This window comes from Bufo bufo, chromosome 3 (genome assembly GCF_905171765.1).
Source record: "Bufo bufo chromosome 3, aBufBuf1.1, whole genome shotgun sequence".
In the NCBI taxonomy this organism is placed as follows: domain Eukaryota; kingdom Metazoa; phylum Chordata; class Amphibia; order Anura; family Bufonidae; genus Bufo; species Bufo bufo.
In genome coordinates this window covers 81,316,913-81,338,724 of record NC_053391.1, presented here as the reverse complement: position 1 = coordinate 81,338,724, position 21,812 = coordinate 81,316,913, and the positions used below count along the sequence as shown (strand labels likewise).

The 21,812-nt window shown below is 45.0% G+C and overlaps 1 protein-coding gene and 1 long non-coding RNA gene across 4 annotated transcripts in view; one reads left to right on the top strand and one right to left on the bottom strand.

Annotated features, from left to right (window-relative positions):
* The first annotated feature begins 6,403 nt into the window (after window positions 1–6,403).
* Window positions 6,404–15,128, top strand: LOC120994593. Its single transcript, XR_005777438.1, has 3 exons — window positions 6,404–6,417; window positions 10,257–10,259; window positions 15,034–15,128. It is a non-coding gene; the product is annotated as an uncharacterized LOC120994593 (long non-coding RNA).
* Window positions 6,624–21,812, bottom strand: part of ARL13B (ADP ribosylation factor like GTPase 13B) — a 51,537-nt gene continuing 36,348 nt past the window's right edge. The window contains exons 7-11 of one of the 3 annotated variants that reach the window (XM_040423267.1): window positions 20,045–20,156; window positions 19,470–19,698; window positions 17,255–17,368; window positions 15,826–15,894; window positions 6,624–7,615 (exon numbers count right to left, since the gene is read on the bottom strand). In XM_040423267.1, coding sequence (XP_040279201.1) covers window positions 7,539–7,615; window positions 15,826–15,894; window positions 17,255–17,368; window positions 19,470–19,698; window positions 20,045–20,156 — 601 coding nt within the window. In that variant the 3' untranslated portion in view covers window positions 6,624–7,538. Of the gene's footprint in view, window positions 7,616–15,242; window positions 15,895–17,254; window positions 17,369–19,469; window positions 19,699–20,044; window positions 20,157–21,812 lie in introns of those variants that run through there. The other 2 variants (XM_040423268.1, XM_040423266.1) reach the window with 2 other exon arrangements.

Genomic DNA, 21,812 nt, shown 5'->3' with positions numbered 1-21,812 from the left:
CTTTACAGAACTGTTTCAGTTCAGCAATATTCTTGGGATGTCTGGTGTGAATCGCTTTCTTGAGGTCATGCCACAGCATCTCAATCGGGTTGAGGTCAGGACTCTGACTGGGCCACTCCAGAAGGCGTATTTTCTTCTGTTTAAGCCATTCTGTTGTTGATTTACTTTTATACTTTGGGTCGTTGTCCTGTTGCTACACCCATCTTCTGTTGAGCTTCACTTGGTGGACAGATGGCCTTAAGTTCTCCTGCAAAATGTCTTGATAAACTTGGGAATTCATTTTTCCTTCGATGATAGTAATCCGTCCAGGCCCTGACGCAGCAAAGCAGCCCCAAACCATGATGCCCCCACCACCATACTTCACAGTTGGGATGAGGTTTTGATGTTGGTGTGCTGTGCCTCTTTTTCTCCACACAGTGTTGTGTGTTTCTTCCAAACAACTCAACTTTGGTTTCATCTGTCCACAGAATATTTTGCCAGTACTGCTGTGGAACATCCAGGTGCTCTTGTGCAAACTGTAAATGTGCAGCAATGTTTTTGTTGGACAGCAGTGGCTTCCTCTGTGGTGTCCTCCCATGAAATCTATTCTTGTTTAGTGTTTTACGTATCGTAGATTCGCTAACAGGGATGTTAGCATATGCCAGAGACTTTTGTAAGTCTTTAGCTGACACTCTAGGATTCTTCTTCACCTCATTGAGCAGTCTGCGCTGTGCTCTTGCAGTCATCTTTACAGGACGGCCACTCCTAGGGAGAGTAGCAGTAGTGCTGAACTTTCTCCATTTATAGACAATTTGTCTTACCGTGGACTGATGAACAGCAAGGCTTTTGGAGATACTTTTATAACCCTTTCCAGCTTTAACAAGTCAAAAATTCTTAATCGTAGGTCTTCTGAGAGCTCTTTTGTGCGAGGCATCATTCATATCAGGCAATGCTTCTTGTGAAAAGCAAACCCAGATCTGGTGTGTGTTTTTTATAGGGCAGCTGTAACCAACACCTCCAATCTCATCTCATTAATTGGACTCCAGTTGGCTGACACCTCACTCCAATTAGCTCTTGGAGAGGTCATTAGTCTAGGGGTTCACATACTTTTTCCACCTGCACTGTGAATGTTTACATGGTGTGTTCAATAAAAACATGGTAACATTTAATTCTTTGTGTGTTATTAGTTTAAGCAGACTGTGATTGTCTATTGTTGTGACTTAGATGAAGATCAGACCACATTTTATGATCAATTTGTGCAGAAATCCATATCATTCCAACGGGTTCACATACTTTTTCTTGCAACTGTATAATCTGTAACTGCAGAATATCTGCGTTTTAAATTGCTTACCCCTCATTTATTCCAATCTTTCCTCTGGACAACCTGAGGCTCCAGTCCCCAGATGGCCGCTCATGGAGGGTCATGTGATCAGACCTGCTAATCAGTGGTATCCATGGACTAAGGGCTTGTTCACACAACCGTGCCGTGTTGCAGCTCGGATGCGGAACCAAAACCACGTTCGTGTGCATGTAGGCTAATACTGATGACCTATCCTCACGATGACAGTTTTCTGGCGTAAATGAAGACAGAAATCTACGGCAGCTCTGAGTAGTCATAGGTTTTTGGTTAGATGCATGAACTGCAGGAGGATGCGCCTGATTTATGATGAGGCGTACACCGTGTCATAAATTAGGCGCATCCTTCGGCAGCGTCGGGGATATCAAGACAGGCGCAGAAAGAACCAGTCTTGATAAATCTCTTTTTTTTTTTTTTGCATCTAGTGTTGGGCATGTTCACACAAAGTTTTTTGAGATTTTTTCACTCCGTAAATGTGTGCAGTCCACCCTCCCATTGATCTCAATGGGAAAAAGTCAAAGGTAATTTACACAACATTTGTTTTCCGCTTGCGGTTTTAAAAACAGTGTTGTGGAAAAAAAAGTCGTGAGATACTCACTCTGTGTGGATTACGTGCCAAATCTACATCCAAATTCCCCATTCAAATAGTAGAAACCGCATCCAAATCCATGTGGAATGGGGAAGCTGATTCCACATTATTATTATTTTATTTTTTTCCAGAACGGAATAAAATTGGTGTGCATATACAGCACCCCGTGTCTTACTAGTATTTTCTTCATGCTGTTTTTGCCCAGTTGACAAAACGTATGGAAAAATGCAATTATTTTTTTTTAGAAAGAAGCAAGAAAGACACTTCATTAACAAAAAAAAAAAAAAAAAGACACCTTTGGTGTGCCATGAGTTTCATATTTCCCAAAGACTTTCAGGTAATATCTGGAGCTGGTGTTTTTCCTCTCAAAAAAACAAAAAAAAAACAAAATGGAAAAAAAAAAATGCCACTAAAAAACTACATATGAAAGCAGCCTAAATACGCATGTGCAGAAAAGTAACATGCCACCATTACCGGCATATCCTAGCGATATACCACCTCAAATAATGGTGGCATATCACTAGGATGTGCCAGCAATGTCAGACAGACATAAGTGGGACCAGAGTTGGGACTCGCACCTGTCTTGAGAACGTAGCTCCCAAAGAAAAACAAGAGTGCACCATGCGTGTGCAGCTGTCCTCCATTCATTTCTATGGAAGCTCCAAAAAATTAGCCGAGCACACCGGTGGCATATCCTGGCGATACCCCACCAATGTTCAAAGTGAGACCACCCCTGACCATTGAGCTGAAAAAAAATAATTCTAAGACCTCCTGCACACGAACCCCATTGCCGTATTGCGGACCGCATTTGGGAATCCGCAATACACGGGCACCGTTCCTTGTGTATTCCACATCACAGATGCAGACCCATTCCGGAACGGAAGCACGGAGTGGGATTTCGTCCCGTACTTCCGTTCCACAAAAAGATATAACATGTCCTATCTTTTTGCGGAATGGCCAGATCGCGGACCCATTAAAGTGAATATTGCGGGCCGCACACATTCGTGTGCAGGAGGCCTAATACAGATCCACTGGAACATGCGTACTGGAAATAAAAACAAAATATACACAACAAATGGAAATGTGAATAATACCATGTATTGGCGCCATAGTTAAAAAAAAAAAAAAGAATGAATACATATCTATAATACTGCAGTGTGAATGAGCCCTTATCATATACGGTTATGTCCAGTGCGTACTCATCAAACCACACATTTTTTATGACTAAGGCTACTTTCACACTTGCGGCAGTGTGATCCGGCGGGCAATTCCGTCGTCGGAACTGCCCGCCGATCTGCCGCTGACTGAAAGCATTTGTGAGACAGATCCGGATGCGGATCAGTCTCACAAATGCATTGCAAGGACGGATCCGTCTCTCCGCTTGTCATGCGGACAGACGGATCCGTCTTGTATCTTTTTTCAAATTTTTACCGGTCTGTGCATGCGCAGGACGGATCCGACATTCTGGTATTTTGAATGCCAGATCCGGCACTAATACATTCCTATGGGGAAAAAATGCCGGATTCGGCATTCAGGCATGTCTTCAGTTTTTTTTTCGCCAGAAATAAAACCGTAACATGTTACGGTTTTATCTTTTGCCTGATCAGTCAAAACGACTGAACTGAAGACATCCTGAATGGATTACTCTCCATTCAGAATGCATGGGGATAAAACTGATCAGTTCTTTTCCGGTATAGCGCCCCTGTGACGGAACTCTATGCTGGAAAAGAAAAATGCTAGTGTGAAAGTAGCCCAAAACAGACGTAGAAAATGGTAAATGAGATGGGCCTGCCGACCCGTCCCCTTACCCGCCATACCCACTTTTTAGACCTGGCGTGAGCAGGGAAAAGTCGGAGATTGCGGCAATCTGTGCCAGAAATACGCCTAATTTAGTCATATTTCTGGTTTTAAATGACCCCCATTATTTCTTACGACAACAAAAAGAAATGAAGCCAGTGCACACTGCCTTATTTACACCGCTTTACTCCGGGTTTTGTAGTGTACCAATATTTTTGATAAAATCCTTTACATTTATTATATACAGTACCGGTGAAGATTAGGTTTAGCGGTAGAAAGATAGTGGCTATATAAGACAGTAAGGAGAATACTGAAATGATATGGATAAAGTGTCGGAGGTAGAATTGAATTCAGTGACTCCAGAGCTGCTCCCACTGCCAGAACCAGAGAAACACTTGTCTTTCTTTTTGGCTGCCCTGTGCCAGTGGTCATCTGCCATTCGATAGCATAATGGCGCATATGGAAGCAGGGGCTGCCAGCCTCGTGTATAAAAATTGGGGTACAAAGTCATCACTGTTGCCCACAGCAACCAATTTCTTCTTTTCATCTTCAAAGAGTATGTTTTGAAATAAATGAAGTAATGATTGGTTGCTATGGACAACACTGAGATACAATGCACTCACTTAATGCAGTTTCTTTCCTTAAAGGGTTTTCCTCAGGATAGGTCATCAATATCAGATCGGCGGGGGTCCGACACCTGGCATCCCTGCCAATCAGCTGTTTGATGAGATCGCAGCCCTCCATGTGAGCGCTGCCTTCCCTTCATTGTTTACCTGCTTGCTGTCAAGCTGTGAGCAGTGTCATTACAAGCGGTCCCATTCACTTCAGTGGGACGGCTCCTTCCTATTCAAGTGTGTGCTACAGACCCGTCCCAAAGAAGTGACTGAGACGGCTTCTTGTAATTACAGTGTTCACCGCTGCGATGTCGACGGCGAGCAGGTAAACAATGAGGGGAAGGCAGCGCTCGCATACAGCACAGCCTTCTCCTCAAACAGCTGATCGACGAGAGTCCTGGAATCTACTGGATTAGGCTACATGCACACGACCGTATGTGTTTTGGAGGTCCGCAAAAAAAAATAAAAAAAAAATCCGTATGCCATCCGTTTTTTTTGCGGATCCATTGTAACAATGCCTAAAACGGACAAGAATAGGACATGTTCTATTTTTGTTGCGGGGCTACGGAACGGACATAGTCATGCGGACAGCATTTTTTGCGGACCCATTGAAATGAATGGGTCAGCATCCTATCTGCAAAAAAAACGGAACGGACATGGAAACAAACAAAGTTCGTGTGCATGTAGCCTTTACACTGACATAATGCTGTCAGTGTAATTCAATAAATTCCAGGTCTCACAGGGACACCCAGCCTTATAAGGGCTAATGCCCATGAAGGTTTGTTTTTTCCGTGACCGTTCATTTTTTTTAATTTTTTTTGCGGCCCGTATGGTGAACCATTCACTTCAATGGGGCTGCAAAAAAAACAAAAAACAAAATGACTGCGCATTGGCTGTTCCGCAAAAATATAGAACAATACCTATTATTGTTCGCATTACGGGCAAAGCTATGACTGTTCTGTTAGGGATCGGCCGTTCCGTTCTTCAAAATGCGGAATGCACACGAACAGTATCAGTGTTTTGCGGATATGCAATTTGTGGACCGCAAAACATCCAATGGTCGTGTAAATGAGCCCTAAATCATTAAGACGCTGTGCCATCCTGTCAGAGGCCATGTAACTGATGGGCTGATCTGCAGGGGGGCTTGTAGTCAGATCCCACCAATCAGATATTGAAGACTTGTCCCGGGGAAATTCTATATTATTGATGACCTATCCAAGGAATATTTAAGTCCTGGACAATGCAAACCTGGTATCACAAATGGGAGTGGGAGCTTCCGAGTCACATGGATAAATTATTGGTGATTTCACCCCATGACAGATCCACTCAGACCAGGTTCACACACTGTGGAAAATTGCCTGAAACGGAGCTTTAGATTTAGGCCCCTTTCACACGAGTGACACGGATGCGTTCAGTGAAACTCACCCCATTTCTGTCTGCGTTTGAGTTCCGTTTTTTCCGCGCGGGTGCAATGCGTTTTGATGTGCTTTTCACGCGTGAAAAAAAAAAAGTGAAGGTTTACAAACATCTCCTAGCAACAATCAGTGAAAAACGCATTGCATCCGGATGTAATCGCAATGCGTTTTTCACTGAAGCCTTATTCACTTCTATGGGGCCAGGGCTGCGTGAAAAACGCAGAATATAGAACATGCTGCGATTCTCACACCACGCAGAACTGATGCGTGGGAAAAAAAAACAACAAAAAACGTATGTAACCAGACCCAATGAAAGGATCGGGTCAGGATTCAGTGCGGGTGCTAGGAGTTCACTTCACGCATTGCACACATGCAGAAAATTCGCTCGCGTGAAAGGGGCCTTACATACACGGAATTTCCTCCATTAAATGATAATGAATGAATTTAACCTGCAGCAAAATCTACACCAATTCAGTAGCACGTGTGAACCCAGCCTTAAAGGGGTTCTGTCAAAAGATACGTCTCAATAAAACCGTCTCACCTGAGACAGTTGGACATCATGGTCTTGGTCAAATCTACTTAGGTGTCTGCATTCTTGAGAAAATTGATGTTTTATAATATGCAAATTAGCCCCTAGGAGCAACGAGGGCAGTGCAGTTGCACCTGGTTGCTCCATTAGGGCTCATGTACACGACACGATCCTCAAAAAATACGGATGACGTACTAGTGCATTCCGTATTTTGCGGAACCGAACAGCTGGCCCCTGTTAGAACAGTCCCATCCTCGTCTGTAATGCGGACAATAATAGGACATGTTCTATTTTTTTTGCTGAAAGGACATACGGAAACGGAATGCACACAGAGTAACTTCTCTTTTTTTTTGTGGACCCATTGAAATGAATGGTTCCACAAGCGATCTGCAAAAACACCAGAACGGACACAGAAAGAAAATACGTTTCTGTGTATGAGCCCTTAAGGGTACGCTCACTGTCCTTCATGCCACCCCCCCACCCACTGACTGACAGGGTCAGGCAGTGAAGACGTACACACTCCTGGCCTTCAAGTCTCACAAGAGCTCATTCAGCGCATGCGTTGTACAGGTATGGAGACATGCCTTTACAGCGCATGCGCTGAACGAGCTCCTGTAAGAATTCAGGACCAGGCATGAGTATGTCTTCACTGCCTGGCCCTCATTGCTCCTTTTTCTCAAGAATGCAGACACCTAGGAAGATGGGACCAAGACCATGATGTTCAACTGTCAAGTGCACGTCTCAGTGCGACAGATGTGATGACAGACCCCCTTTAAAAGGGGTTGTCCCACAATGTACAGGGGTTGAGCCCCATCATTTCTGCTCACTGCAGGACCACATAGATAAATGTACATTGTGGGACAACCCCTTTAACCAATAATAAAATACTTGTGCTTCTCAGAATTAAACTGAAGAAAAAAATAAAAACTCTAAAAATTTCCAATATTAATTATGTGGGAGAAAGGAATAAAAAAACAAAAATAAAAAACTTTAATACTGGATCAAAAAAGTTATGATGTTCCGGTAGACGATGCAGAAAGTGTCCCGCGATGTTCTATCAGCAGTGCCATTTTACCATCTTCTTTACTGGAGATCCACCATGGCCACTCCAATAATCCAGAATGAGCCAACGTTCTGCCGGACGAGACTCCAATCCATCAGTATTTGCCTTTTAGTTCTGCAAGTATAAAATACTGATGTCATAGAATGGTCCCCAGCGTAAGGACAAGCAAAAAATGACCATCCCCTGTTGTGCGCCTCAAGAGATGACATCATGTGTGTCACTGTTGGGTCTCTGCCGCATTGTCAATGGCGGGAGTGGCTTTCCATAAAAATCTAATTCAAGACAAACAGCAAAACACAAGAAAGAATGGTCCAATTAGTATTATAGGGAGCAAGCATTCAGATTCTTATAAGGCAGAGCATGCAGCACGAGTGGGATGTCATCAGAACCACTGCTAAATGGAGTAGGAGATGATGGGGGTTAGTCAGGTAAATGGAAAACAAGCTTCTAAATAGTCAAAAAATCCTGGACAAAGATGTTTCACAGCAGATGATGTATTAGTATAACGTGCGGTTGCAGAGGAGGACCCCCAGATTTCTGCCAATGATTTGTAGTTTGAATGCTGCTGATCCAACCATAGGCTAGCACCATTCAATGGGGGAAATCTGCCCTGTCCACAGCAGTAAGAACGGCAGGGCAGAGAGCACCATTCAATGGGGGGCAGCTGTATGAACGGCGCGGCAGATTCCTATTGGATGAGATGCCGATCTGCAGTTTTCATACAGATCCACTTAAGTTGCATGAACACACCCTTAAAGGGGTTATCCCATCTTAGACAATGGGGGAATATCGCTAGGATTTGCCCCCATTGTCTGATAGGTGCGGGTCCCACCTCTGGGACCCGCACCTACAAGGAGAACGGAGCAGAAGAAGTTGAGAAGGGCGCACTGCGCATGCGCAGCCGCCCTCCATTCGTTTCTATGGAGCCGCCGAAAATAGCCGAGCACGGGCTCGGCTATTTCCATCGGCTCCATAGAAATGAAGGGGAGCGGTGGCCGAGCATGCGCGGTGCGCTCCCATTCACTTCAGTGGGAGAGGCGGGGAGCTGCGGCTGGTGGTGGACGGAAACCCAGGGTCCTCCAACCACAACTCTCCCCAGCTCAGTTCTCCTTGTAGGTGCGGGTCACAGAGGTGGGACCCGCACCTATCAGACAATGGGGGCATATCCTAGCGATATGCCCCCATTGTCTAAGATGGGATAACCCCTTTAACCACCTAACTGTTTTACTGGAGTCCAGCTCCAGCAGTGGGAAAAGTAGCTAACTGGAGGGGGAAGGGCTGCTTTAGAGGCCGCTATCTCCTGAATGGTAGCAGCTAGAAACATGCAACTGGTCTAGTTTGAAGGCGGACATTCCAATACCAGCAGAAGGACAGTAATACGTTCAGTACAGGGGAAGATATCACTGATAGAAATCAGGCTGCTGTTAATGCAGCTAAAAGTGAACGTAAAATCAGGTTTTACCCGTGATTATTCCTAGACTCGATTTCTAACAGTGATTTCTCCTCTGTTGCCTGGACATTAGCGGTCATGCTGGTCTTGTATGAAACTAGACCAGTTGCATGTTTCTAGCTGCTACCATTCAGGAGATAGCAGCATCTAAAGAAGCCCTCCCCCTCCAGTTACCTACTTTTCCCACTGCCCGAGTTGGCAAAACAGTTAGGAGGTTAATGTGCCCATGGTAGGATAAGTGTTTGTGCTGAGACATCCCCTTTAAACTGAGCATATGGGTCTGATGGGGGAGAGTTATCCAAACAGCTACCAATCAGTTTGCTGCTTTTCAATTTCCAAAAGGGCCTAGAAGTAAAAGGCCCCTTTGCACTTTTTGATGGCTCGAAGCATTCCTTCCTCACAATCGCCTGCTCGTCAGTGGAGGTGCCACAGTATGGGGAGGAGCGATCACCGATGCCATTGCTCGTCCCTATACAGAATCATTGGTTGGCTGACAGCAGAGGCTGTTTTGTAACTTTAATAAATCTTAATTATTAGTTTTTTTTCCCTCATTTTACAAAGTATGGGTAGCGATATCAAGAATGACATGACTACCATGAACACAGGGCAGAGTATGTAAACCCACTACTACAACAACAACGAAACATTTGTAAAGCGCTTTTCTACCGTAGGACTCAAAGCGCATAAGCACTAGTGAAAATAAGATGGCAAGGCCACATCTGTCTGGGAAACACTGCCTGTGTGTAGGTCACCAGTGATGGCCAGTTCGCAGTGTTCGCCAACGAACACATGCGGGCTGCCATCTTAACTCACAAGTCCGGCGATGCACAGGTAAGCCCTTACCCGTGCCTGTGTCGGGAGACGGTCTGAAACAAATGTGGTCACCGGGAGCAGGCAGTTCCGAGAACAGCCCGATGAAGGCCCCCGGCGGCTGTTCTCAGAACTGCCTGCTCCCGGTGACCACATTTGATTTCAGACCGGCTCCCAATACAGGCACAGGTAAGGACTTACCTGTGCATCGCCGGACTTGTGAGTTAAGATGGCAGCCCGCATGTGTTAGTTGGCGAACACTGCGAACTGGCCATCACTGTCGGTCACATCTGCCGGACCGACACAAACTCGCTGTGCAGTAAATTACTATCAGACTGCGGTTCTATTGTCCTGTACGGACATCATCATGACGGGCAGCGCCTCCCAGACTGCTCACTTTCATGTGCATGCGGCCGAAATCTGATTGCTGCCATCTATAGGTAAATGAATGGCACAAAACACAACAAAGCTGCAAAATGATTTATTCAGTGTAAAGTGCAACAAACCAAATAGAAAAATATAGATTTCTATGGAATTACTGCTATATTATATACATTGTCAACCGAGACCTGTTCTACCATTGTGCACATAGATTTGAGAAACGGTGGCATGTATTAGTAAGGGGTCATCAGCCATCAACCCAAGGGCCGGAGGGGGTTGTATTGGGTAAGGTTGTTGTTTTCTGGACAATCAACAGCAGAGGAGATGACAATTGGGTCTCTCTCTCTCTTTTCTGTCATTTCCTTTAACCCCTTCCCCCTGTATACATTTGGGGCTTTAGCAACAAATTTTTTTCATCTTTTCATCATCACCTTTCAAGAGCTATCATTTTATTTTTCTGTCAATGTAGCCATATGGGGCTTGTTTTTTGCGGCACAAATTGTAGTTTGTAATGGCACAATTTCGGGGTACACAAAACTCATTGATTAACTTTTATAAATTTTTGGGGGGAGGGGATGGGGAAAAAAAAAATAGTAATACCGCCATTGAGACATTCATTTTGCATCATAATTTACATGATAACTATTATCTGGGTCAGTATGATCACAGGGACACAAAAAAAAAAAAATATATAATAATAATAATAATAATAATAATAATAATAAAATACAGTATATATACACATTTCAAGTTTTACTACTTAATAAAATAAAAACCATTTAAAAAAAAATAATAAAATCTTGCCTTGCTGTATCTCAAGACCCAGAACTTTTTTATTTATTTATTTTTCCTTCTACAGAGATGTATAAGGTCTTGATTTTTACAAAAATTGGTGTAATGTAGAACTGGCTTAGTTGCCCATAGCAACCAATCCGATTCAAAGGAGCTGTTCAAAATAAAAGGTGGAATTTGATTGGCTTCTATGGGCAAATAAGCCAGTTCTACTTTACACCAGTTTGATAAATGACCCCGTTAGTTTTCATTGGTACTATTTTGGGGTACAAATTTTTGATGGCTTTTTATTCCATTTTGGATAGTAAAATATTCAGGCTTTTTTTTATGGCGTTAACCATGTGGGATAAATTACATAATAACTGAAGAGTGCGGGTTGCTATGGATGCGGTCATACTAACTATGTAGAGGGGGTTTTTAGTTTTGGATTTTTTTTCCATTGAAAAGCATTTTTTCAATGTAAAATACCGGTAGTATATTTTTAACTGAGATTTTATTTTTATTTATTTTTTAAATAAAACTTTTTCGCCACTTTGACTTGCAATCCTTTATCGCTCACATAGTATATAGTACACTGTACTACACTGTACTGTCAGTGGGATAGGGGCACAATTGCTTATTCTAGGCTGCTGTAAAAAGGCGGCGGCCTAGGGCAGAGATCATGCGTGGTGCATGAGGGGCACGATATGTTCCTGACTGGAAGATATTGGCAAAGTTCTCAGCTTTTAACATTGGCTTGAGGAATTAGCGAGTATTGTCAGTTGCGTATCATTGTGGTGCATTTTTTGCAGTGATTTTTGTATGTATTTCAACTGCACAATGTATCATTTTGTGTAAGATGTTCTTGTGGTGCATGCGGTACAATGGAGGACGCCCCGGCATCCTCCATTGTACGCATTTTTTGCTGGGGATTGCCGTTGTCTGCGGACCGCGTGTCCACAGAGGAATTGCTCCCCCGTTTATAGACATGCTACAGTGTCTGGGTTTGGAGCATTTCCACCCGTTTAGGCCACTCATTAATGACCACTGTATAAACACACATTGGTGGTCATTAAGGGGTTCGTGCCCCTGTGCAGCAGAAGATAGGACATGTCTATCTGTGGCCACATCTTGCAGATTGCGGACCCATTGAAGTCAATGGGTCCACACCATGATGCAGTCAAAGGGTGAGAATGGCGATTTTATTTTTATTTTACACTGCCCCCTGCATATTCTTTATGGATCTTGGATAGTACCTTTATTTATATATTGTACTCACTTATACAGCGCTTTACAAACATTAGCATCACTCTGTCCCCAATGGGGCTCACAATCTAAGGTCCCCATCAGTATGTCTTTGGAGCGTGGTCGGATTCGAACCTAGGACCCCAGCGCTGCAAGGCACCAGTGCTAACCACGGAGCCATCCAGCTGCCCTTTAACTAATCATCTTTGTGCTGTTCCCCCGTTATTCCTCCTAGAAGCACATGAATAGGCAGCTGGGTGTCACCACGTCCCAGCGCAGTCTCACATGGACCTGGTTCTGTCAGTATCAAATGATGTGAGGCCAGAAGGAATAACAGCGCAGCAGTACAATGCAGACTTGTACCAAAGATTGCTTATTTCATGGGGGAAACTAGTATTTAGGGAAACAAACGTATTCTCCTGCACTGTCCAAATGGTCTGGATCCCCTAACCCCCAGCGATCCGCTTTTATTGTCACAAGGGGAAGCCAAGGACTAGACATTAACCCCGCAGCAGCTGTGACAGGAGAAATGTAGCGCTACATGGAAATCGTTCATATTAAAGCCCATGTAATCCATGTACTGGCCAGGTCAGCCACAGCAGGAGACACTCTTAGGCCTCATGCACACGGACGTTTTTTTTCACGGTCCGCAAAAACGGGGTCCGTAGGTCCGTGATCCGTGACCGTTTTTTCGTCCGTGGGTCTTCCTTGATTTTTGGAGGATCCACGGACATGAAAAAAAAGTCGTTTTGGTGTCCGCCTGGCCGTGCGGAGCCAAACGGATCCGTCCTGAATTACAATGCAAGTCAATGGGGACGGATCCGTTTGACGTTGACACAATATGGTGCCATTTCAAACGGATCCGTCCCTATTGACTTTCAATGTAAAGTCTGGAGTCCCTTTTATCCCATCGGATCGGAGTTTTCTCCAATCCGATGGTATATTTTAACTTGAAGCGTCCCCATCACCATGGGAACGCCTCTATGTTAGAATATACTGTCGGATATGAGTTAGATCGTGAAACCTCATTTCCGACAGTATATTCTAACACAGAGGCGTTCCCATGGTGATGGGGACGCTTCTAGTTAGAATATACTACAAACTGTTTACATGACTGCCCCCTGCTGCCTAGCAGCATCCGATCTCTTACAGGGGGCCGTGATCAGCACAATTAACCCCTCAGGTGCCGCACCTGAAGGGGTTAATTGTACTATCATATCCCCCTGTAAGAGATCAGGGCTGCCAGGCAGCAGGGGGCAGACCCCCCCCTCCCCAGTTTGAATATCATTGGTGGCCAGTGCGCCCCCCCCCCTTCCTCCCTCTATTGTAATAATTCGTTGGTGGCACAGTGTGCGCCCCCCCCCCCCCCTTCCTCCCTCTATTGTAATAAATCGTTGGTGGCACAGTGTGCGCCCCCCCCTTCCTCCCTCTATTGTAATAAATCGTTGGTGGCACAGTGTGCGCCCCCCATCGGCCCCCCCTCCCTCTATAGCATTAACAACATTGGTGGCCAGTGTGCGGCCTCCCATCTCCCCCCCCCCCCCCCCGAACATTGGTGGCAGCGGGTTACTAGCAATAGTACAATAGTAAAAGATTCATACTTACCTGGGAGCTGCGATGTCTGTCTCCGGTCGGGAGCTCCTCCTACTGGTAAGTGACAGTTCATTTAGCAATGCGCCGCACAGACCTGTCACTTACCAGTAGGTGGAGCTCCCGGCCGGACACGAACATCGCAGCAGCCAGGAGCAGGTAAGTATGAATCTTCTACTATTGTACTATTGCTAAGTAACCATGGCAACCAGGACTGTAGTAGCGTCCTGGTTGCCATGGTTTCCGATCGGAGCCCCAGCGATTAAACTGGGACTCCGATCGGAACTCCGCTGCCACCAATGATGGGGGGGGGGGGGGGGATGGGAGGCCGCACACTGGCCACCAATGTTGTTAATGCTATAGAGGGAGGGGGGGCCGATGGGGGGCGCACACTGTGCCACCAACGAATTATTACAATAGAGGGAGGGGGGGGGGGCGCACACTGTGCCACCAACAAATAATTACAATAGAGGGAGGGGGGGGCCGCACTGGCCACCAACCTATTATTACAATAGAGGGGGGGGGGGCCGCACTGGCCACCAATGATATTCAAACTGGGGAGGGGGGGAGGGTCTGCCCCCTGCTGCCTGGCAGCCCTGATCTCTTACAGGGGGATATGATAGTACAATTAACCCCTTCAGGTGCCGCACCTGAAGGGGTTAATTGTGCTGATCACGGCCCCCTGTAAGAGATCGGGTGCTGCCAGGCAGCAGGGGGCAGTCTTGTACACAGTTTGTAGTGTATTCTAACTAGAAGCGTCCCCATCACCATGGGAACGCTTCTGTGTTAGAATATACTGTCGGATCTGAGTTTTCACGAAGTGAAAACTTAGATCTGAAAAAGCTTTTATGCAGACGGATCTTTGGATCCGTCTGTATTAAAGTAACCTACGGCCACGGATCACGGACACGGATGCCAATCTTGTGTGCATCCATGTTCTTTCACGGACCCATTGACTTGAATGGGTCCGTGAACCGTTGTCCGTCAAAAAAATAGGACAGGTCATATTTTTTTGACGGACAGGATACACGGATCACGGTCTCGGCTGCAAAACGGTGCATTTTCCGATTTTTCCACGGACCCATTGAAAGTCAATGGGTCCGCGAAAAAAAACGGAAAACGGCACAACGGCCACGGATGCACACAACGGTCATGTGCATGAGGCCTTACAGCGTGGCTCCCCACTCTAGCTCAAAAAGGGGTGTCCCCCACCCCAATATTAATATGGTTGGGTCTTTAAGAGTTGCCCAGGATCTTTCTGCCCTGTCTTAAAGGGCATCTGTCAGCAGATTAGTCCCTATGACAGTGCCTGACCTGTTACATGTGCTCTTGGCAGTTGAAGGCATCTGTGTCGGCCCCATGTTCATATGTGCCCGCATTGCTGAGAAAAATGAAGTTTTAATATATCTAGGAGCAACAGGGGCGGCACCATTACACCTAGAGGCTCTGCTCTCTCAGCAACTGCCGCGCCTTCTGCACTTTGGTAGAACCAGGCAGTGTAAACGTCATCACACCTGGCCTCATCAATCAAAGTGCAGAGAAAGCTGAGCCTCTAGGTGTAATGTTAACGCCCCCGTTGCTCCTAGAGGCTCATTTGCATATATTAAAACCTCATTTTTCTCAGTAATGCAGGCACATATGTACATCGGACCAACCCAGATGTCTTCAGCTGCCAAGAGCACATGGAACAGGTCAGGCAGTGTCATCGGTACAAATCTGGTGACAGATGCCCTTTAAGGCCTTTGGGTACAACATCATGGGGCGTGCGGATGAGATTTATTTAAACCTTGCCCCCTTTGCTTTGCAGCTAATCCACTGTAGACTGTACCCTTATGCGGGTCCTCCGCTGATGGCTCAGTATATGTATGCTTATCCCTAGCATTGTTGGAATTGTACTGCCTTACCTTTTAAAAAGCGACAGAAGTGCAGTAATATTTGTATGGGTGGTTAGTACAATGGGATTTGACCACATGTACAACTGTTTCAGTACACACCGAGTAATGTCCCCCCATATCACAGATGTCTCCTGTCCTGACATGACCGTCACAGGGATTCATGCGGTTAGCATTTGGAAAAAGAACATACTGGTGAAGAGGAAAGACGTGAGATACCACAAACCAAAAAGACTGATGCCCCCATGAATGAAATGATGTGTTAATGAGAGCGCCGTTAGTACGGAGAACGGGGGGGAGGTGGCATGCGAAGAAACAGAAGATAAAGGCATTCTGCAATTACCATTATGATGTGTTTCTCCAAGAGGCTCAAGTTTTGGAAGTCTAGCAATTTTTGGGGTTCCCCAGCCAACTACAGGGAAAACAAACAGAACATTTCACTTAGAGTAAAAGTGGACACTGGAAGCACAAACGTGAAATTCAATCCAAGAAGACATAAAAAACAGTCACAAACTGGACAGTCATATAGTAAACCATTCAAAATACCTTATAAAGCAATAATTTAGTGTTTAAACGTTACATTTTACAGTGGAAAAAGCTATAAATAGATTTAAATACTGAACCCAAAAGTACCGTACTTTTGTGACATGTCACAGGCCTGACGCAAGGATTGCCAATGATGTTAAAGGGATTGTCTGGGACAGATGATCGATGTCGGACTCCTGGCACCTCTGCAGTATCTCCAATGCCAGATGCAACTTAGTCCCATTTAAAGAGAACCTGTCATCAACTTTATGCAGCCCGTACTAACGGCAGAATAAAGTACAGACAGGTGAGATGATTTCAGCGGTCGGTCATTTATAAGTTAAAAGTAGTTGTTGCCGAGAACCAACATCACAGGGTAGGAAGGGGCAGGGGGATGCAATGAGAAGGCTGAGCAAGCAGGACACCTAAGAGAGTAACGCCGCCCCTGGGCACTTGCGAGCCCTCATTCGCATATTTTTTAAAGATCGTTTTTGAGGGTTCTATAAGTCCAGGATTGATGCCAGAGGTAACTTTTTTTTTAACTGTAAGCATGCTAGGGAGCTGTGGGAAGGGTTAAAAAAGTGAAACGCTGGTGACAGACTCCCTTTAAGTGAATGTGCATGGACTGCAATACTTAACACAGCCACTATACAATGTACGGCGCTGTGCTCGGTATGCTGTGAAGAGGCTGCAGTGCCCACCCAAGTGCCACGGCCTCCTCAAACAGCTAATCGGCGGAGGGTGCCGAGACCTGGACCTCTAGTGACCTTGATATTGAGGACTTATCCTGAGATAAGGTCAGTAATATTGTACCTGAGTGTTACATAGCAGATCTCCAATAAATGCAGGGTCCCAGACCCATTCCCTTCCTACGTCAGAGGGACCCCCTGCTACCTGGACGTGTCATAAAAGTCAACCATGGGAAACCTTTTTAACAATAAAATATTACACAGTAAAAATCTGCAATATTAATACATTGACGAACAGCATAAAATATTTTAAAAGACTATAAAAATACAGTTTCTGAGCAACAGGCAAAATTACCAGAAGCTAAAACATGACGGGATTTTATTGCAATTTTATGTCGTTCCTGTATAACCTATAAGCACTTTATAAAGCTACGAGAGATCGCCAACGTCCAGGTGTTACGTCAAAATACGTATAAAAGTCTCCTTCAGCATTGTCCACAACAAAAACTAATCATTTATTCGGATATCTTCCAGAAGGAGGCGCACTTCTTTACTCACCGGGTAACTGAGGTGGCGGCGTAGCTGGGCTCTTTAAATCAGACTCCTCTGCACTTAAAGGCTCTATTTTATTTCTTTTCATTTTTAGCTTTTTAGTCTTCTTTTTGCTTTGAGCTAAAAAACAAAATCAAGACGATTCAGTTTAAAGGGAAAGTATCATGTAACTTTCATTTTACTACCATATTTTTGGGACTATAAGACAAAGTTTTAAGCAAGAAAAAAATAAATCTTGCTGAAAAGTGCCTGCTTCTTTGTGCTCATTCAGACGGCCGTACGCTGTCCGCAAAAATGTGGATCCGGTTTTTTGATGATTAGATGCTGCCCTATTCACTTCTATGAGGCCCTTTCTTCCATTGCACGGCTCAGCAAAAAAAAATGAAACATGTCCTATACTTGTCGGTGAAAATCAGGACATGGCCCTATTGAAGTCTATGGATCAGCAAAAAAACGGAATCGCATTTTTGCAGCCAGCATGCGGCTGTCTGAATGAGCCCTTACAGTGTGCAGTCAGAGTGGTCCAGCAGTGCCAGACCTCCCCGACTGCTTTCTTAAAGGGGTATTGGACATTGGGAATATATTGCTAGGATATGCCCCCAATGTCTGCGAGCTCCGTTAGTACATCAAAGTGCCAGCGGGCGCACCGTGCACGCACAGCCGCCCTCCATTCATTTCTATGGGACTGCTGAAAATAGCCATGCACTGGCTCAGCTATTCCCATATGCACCATAGAAGTGAACGGAGCGGTGGCCGCGCTTGCGCAGTGCGCTTCCCATTCATTTCAATGGGACTTCCGAAAATAGCAGAGTGCACTGCTCGGCTATTTTCGACACTCCCAGAGAAATTAATGGAGGGTGGCATGCACCCGGCACTTTGCTGGCGCCGTTCTAAGTACAGGAGCGGGTCGCACGTCTATCAAACATTGGGGACATATCCTAGCGATATGCCCCCAATGTCCAAAATGGGATTAACCTCTTAGGCTTCGTTCACACAGTCAGTGATTTCCATCAGTGATTGTGAGCCAAAACCAGGTGCAGCTCTAAACAAAGAACAGGTGCAGATTTTTCCCTTATACTTTATGTCTGTGGAGGCTCCGATCCTGATTTTGGCTCACAATCACTGATGGAAAACACTGACCGAACACTGATGTGTGAATGAGGCATTAGTGATCCGGCAGAGTGCTCTGCTGGATCAATGAGAGGTGTGCCTCTGCCCACTGCTCTATCTCCCTGCCAGACAACGATCTGTGTGATCAGTGCACAGGCAGGGGAGGAGGCTGAACAATGTTTTAGCACATGCAGAGGAATGTGAGAAAAAAAAATAATTACCTTGGGCTGAAGCTGCAGTTGCGGAGATGAAAGCTCAGAACTGCAGCTTAAATACCTCTGATGATGTCACCAGTGGCCAAACGAGACAGGAAGTTCAGAACAATGAGTTTTCACCCTATTTACCCTATGTCTATGTGCGTTGCAGAGCTGTGTGTGAGTGCATGTAGCAGGACTGTGTTTGCCATGTGCATTTAGCAGGCTTCTGTATGTGTAGCAAAGCTGTGTTTGTTGTGTGCATGTAGCATGGCTATGTGTGCTGATGTAGCAGAGCGGTGTTTGTTGTGTCCCTTTAAAAGACCTGTGTGTCTATGTGCATGTAGCAGAGACATTATTTGTTTACATTTTCTGTTGTCTAAACCTGGGGTGCGTCTTATGGTCAGATGCATCTTATAGTCTTAAAATACAGTAATTACATATGGAAACTCAAGGTGAATGTTTATCATTAGTAGAATAGAATTACTAGGTCATGTGACATATCAGAGCTAAGCTGCATTACCAGAAACAACCTGAGGATAGATGTGGCACTGCTTTGGAAGTAGGCAGCTATTCTCTACAGAGCACCTTGGACACTCGCAGCTGAGGAAGTGATATGCTCACCAGAGTGAGCTTCATATAAAGCAGGGATGCCCAACCTGCGGCCCTCCAGCTGTTGTAAAACTACAACTCCCACAAGGCCCTGCTGTAGACTGATAGCTGTAGGCTGTTGGAGTTGTCGTTTTACAACATCTGGAGGGCCGCAGGTTGGGCCTCCCTGAGATAAAGCCTTATCTGGGTGTCAAGTGTTACTATTCCACGTTATCTAGGCCTCAGTAAATCTTCCACCACCTGCGGACTCTGTCCCAGTCTACGCAGCAAACCTGACAAGAAAGGAGAAAAAAAAAAAAAGGTACCCGATTCCCTGCGCTCAGAAGGATCTCCACTTGCATCGTCCTGCTCCAGCTTCTGGGCTAAAGCATCTTTGTAGGAGTCTAATAAATGTCCATCCTGAGAGGCCTGGCCACTCTCACTCCCTTCACTTCCAGAATCCATCTCTTCATCTGCCTTAGGCTCCAAAGCAATGTCTACTCCGTTCATTTTTTGACGCTTTTTTTCCTTTTCCTTCCTTATTTTTTCTTCGTTCTAATAATAAAAACAGAAGAGGAAAAAAAAAAAAAAGTGGGAATATTTTGTAATTCAGATTGGAACGGTCGGCCTAGCAGTCGTGTAATGTTTGCGCAGCTGTCCCATATACAACACAAACTCTACAGGGCATAGGCAGCCAGAGGGTTCAGCCAGACAGGTGTTCTCTATAGTCTGGCTATAAAACCGGCTTCTGTCTGCTGTACAACGCCAACTTCTTATCAGTGAACGGTTTGTGAATCAGACTTTTAGATGACTTCCTACTGTAAAACCAGATCAAAGTCCAAGGCAACAGGATACAAAAATGACACACGAACAGCAAACACTGGACTGTACAACGCTTTACCTCGACGATGACGGCGGATATAGGCTGGAATGGATTGACCACAGGAACAGAGGCGTCTTCATCCACCAGTTGTCTCCCCTCTCGCTCGGCTTCCTCCCGTTCCCTTTCTTCTCTATACAAAATGGAATGAAACGTTAATATCTTTGACTACCAATCCTGGATCTATCGGGGCCATGGCTGGATGCCGACACATTTCCACATGCAGCCAAACCAATGAGAAGACGCATCAGAGAATTGTTGACCAAAAGTTGTTTGCCCAGTGGTTCTTGTACCTGTTACAGGTAAAGCAAAGTGGAACCATGTGGTAGAGTTGAATCGGTCATGGGCCACAACTTATGAATTTAGGGTTAATATGTTTTACCTTTATTCATAAAAAAAAAAAAAAAAAAAAAAAAAAAATAAATATAATAATAATAATAATAATAATAATAATAATAATAATAATACAACATTTATGGAAAATCTGGAAAAAAATTCACAATTTTCTAAATTTGAAATATTCTGCTTTTAAGACGAACATTTTTTTTTTTAAAAAGGACCAATTCAGTTCTGAAGTGACTGAGGGGCTCACATAATAGAAACCACTCATTTTAGAAGCTTCAACCCTCAAATTATTAAAAACGGATATTAGGTACTTTGTTAAGCCTTTAGGTGGTCTACAGAAATTAAAGCTAAATGGAGGTGAAATTTGAAAATTAAATTTTTTGTGCGCCCATCTGTTTTCATCTGCGCACAAGAAGCAGTGGCGGCCGCGCGGGGACCAGGAGCTCCGCAGGGAGCTAGGTAAATAGAATCAGTGTGAGGTGCCTGCGTATATGGGATGGGGGGGGGGGAGCATTTCCATCTTGGATAACCCCTTTAACTCTACGTGGGACCAGAACTGTGGTTGTCTTATCCATTGTTAATAGCTGCTTGCATTGCCTACCATTCCTTGCCTGTGCTGGGTTGTGGGGGTTTGGTCACTGCTTTTTAATGTGTTTTAACCATGGATGTTTAAAGGTCTCAATGACCAAGGACTCATCAATTACTACGGGTCCTCAAAAAGAACGGACGTCATCTGTCTCCATCGGTGTGACCAGGCTGCAATTTATATATACTAGTCCATATAGGCTTTTTATTTTTTCTTTAACAGTGGGTCTCGTGAAAATTGCGGGATGCACACCGACCGCATCCGTATTTGGCAGATCCACGATTTGCAGACCACAAAATGGATACAGTCGTATGCAGGAAGTCTAATAAAGAGGACATTTAGGTTGCAACTGGGAGTGTTGTCAGTCCTTGTAGGTGTCCTGCTTGGCTTGTGTCTGACTGACTCAGATGGATATTGTGACTAAGGGGCTCTTTATGCCGCAGTGATGTGCTGCCGACAAACAATGAATCCGTATGACGATTAGCGATTGGCTTCTCCAGCTGTTGTGAAACTAAAATCTGCAGCATGAGCGGCGCACGGCCAGGCAATGCTTCTCCTTGGGGTGGCCATACACATTCAATAGCTGTCACCTATCTATCCCGGCTCACTCTTGACTCTCACATACACGATTCGGTTCAGCCAAACATGTACATATCTTCAATCAGGAGACTGGAGAAAGCGGCTGATCTCCTAGGAGAACAAAAGGATCAGGTGAAAAGATTCACTTGCCCGATCCTTCTCTTCCTCAACATCATCCATCGGGGAGAGTCAGGAGCGCCCCATGCACATTTTTGTTGGGCTGTCAAAGTGATTTTTGCTCCGTGTATAATAAATCGAAACTATGCTGGTCTGTGGAGG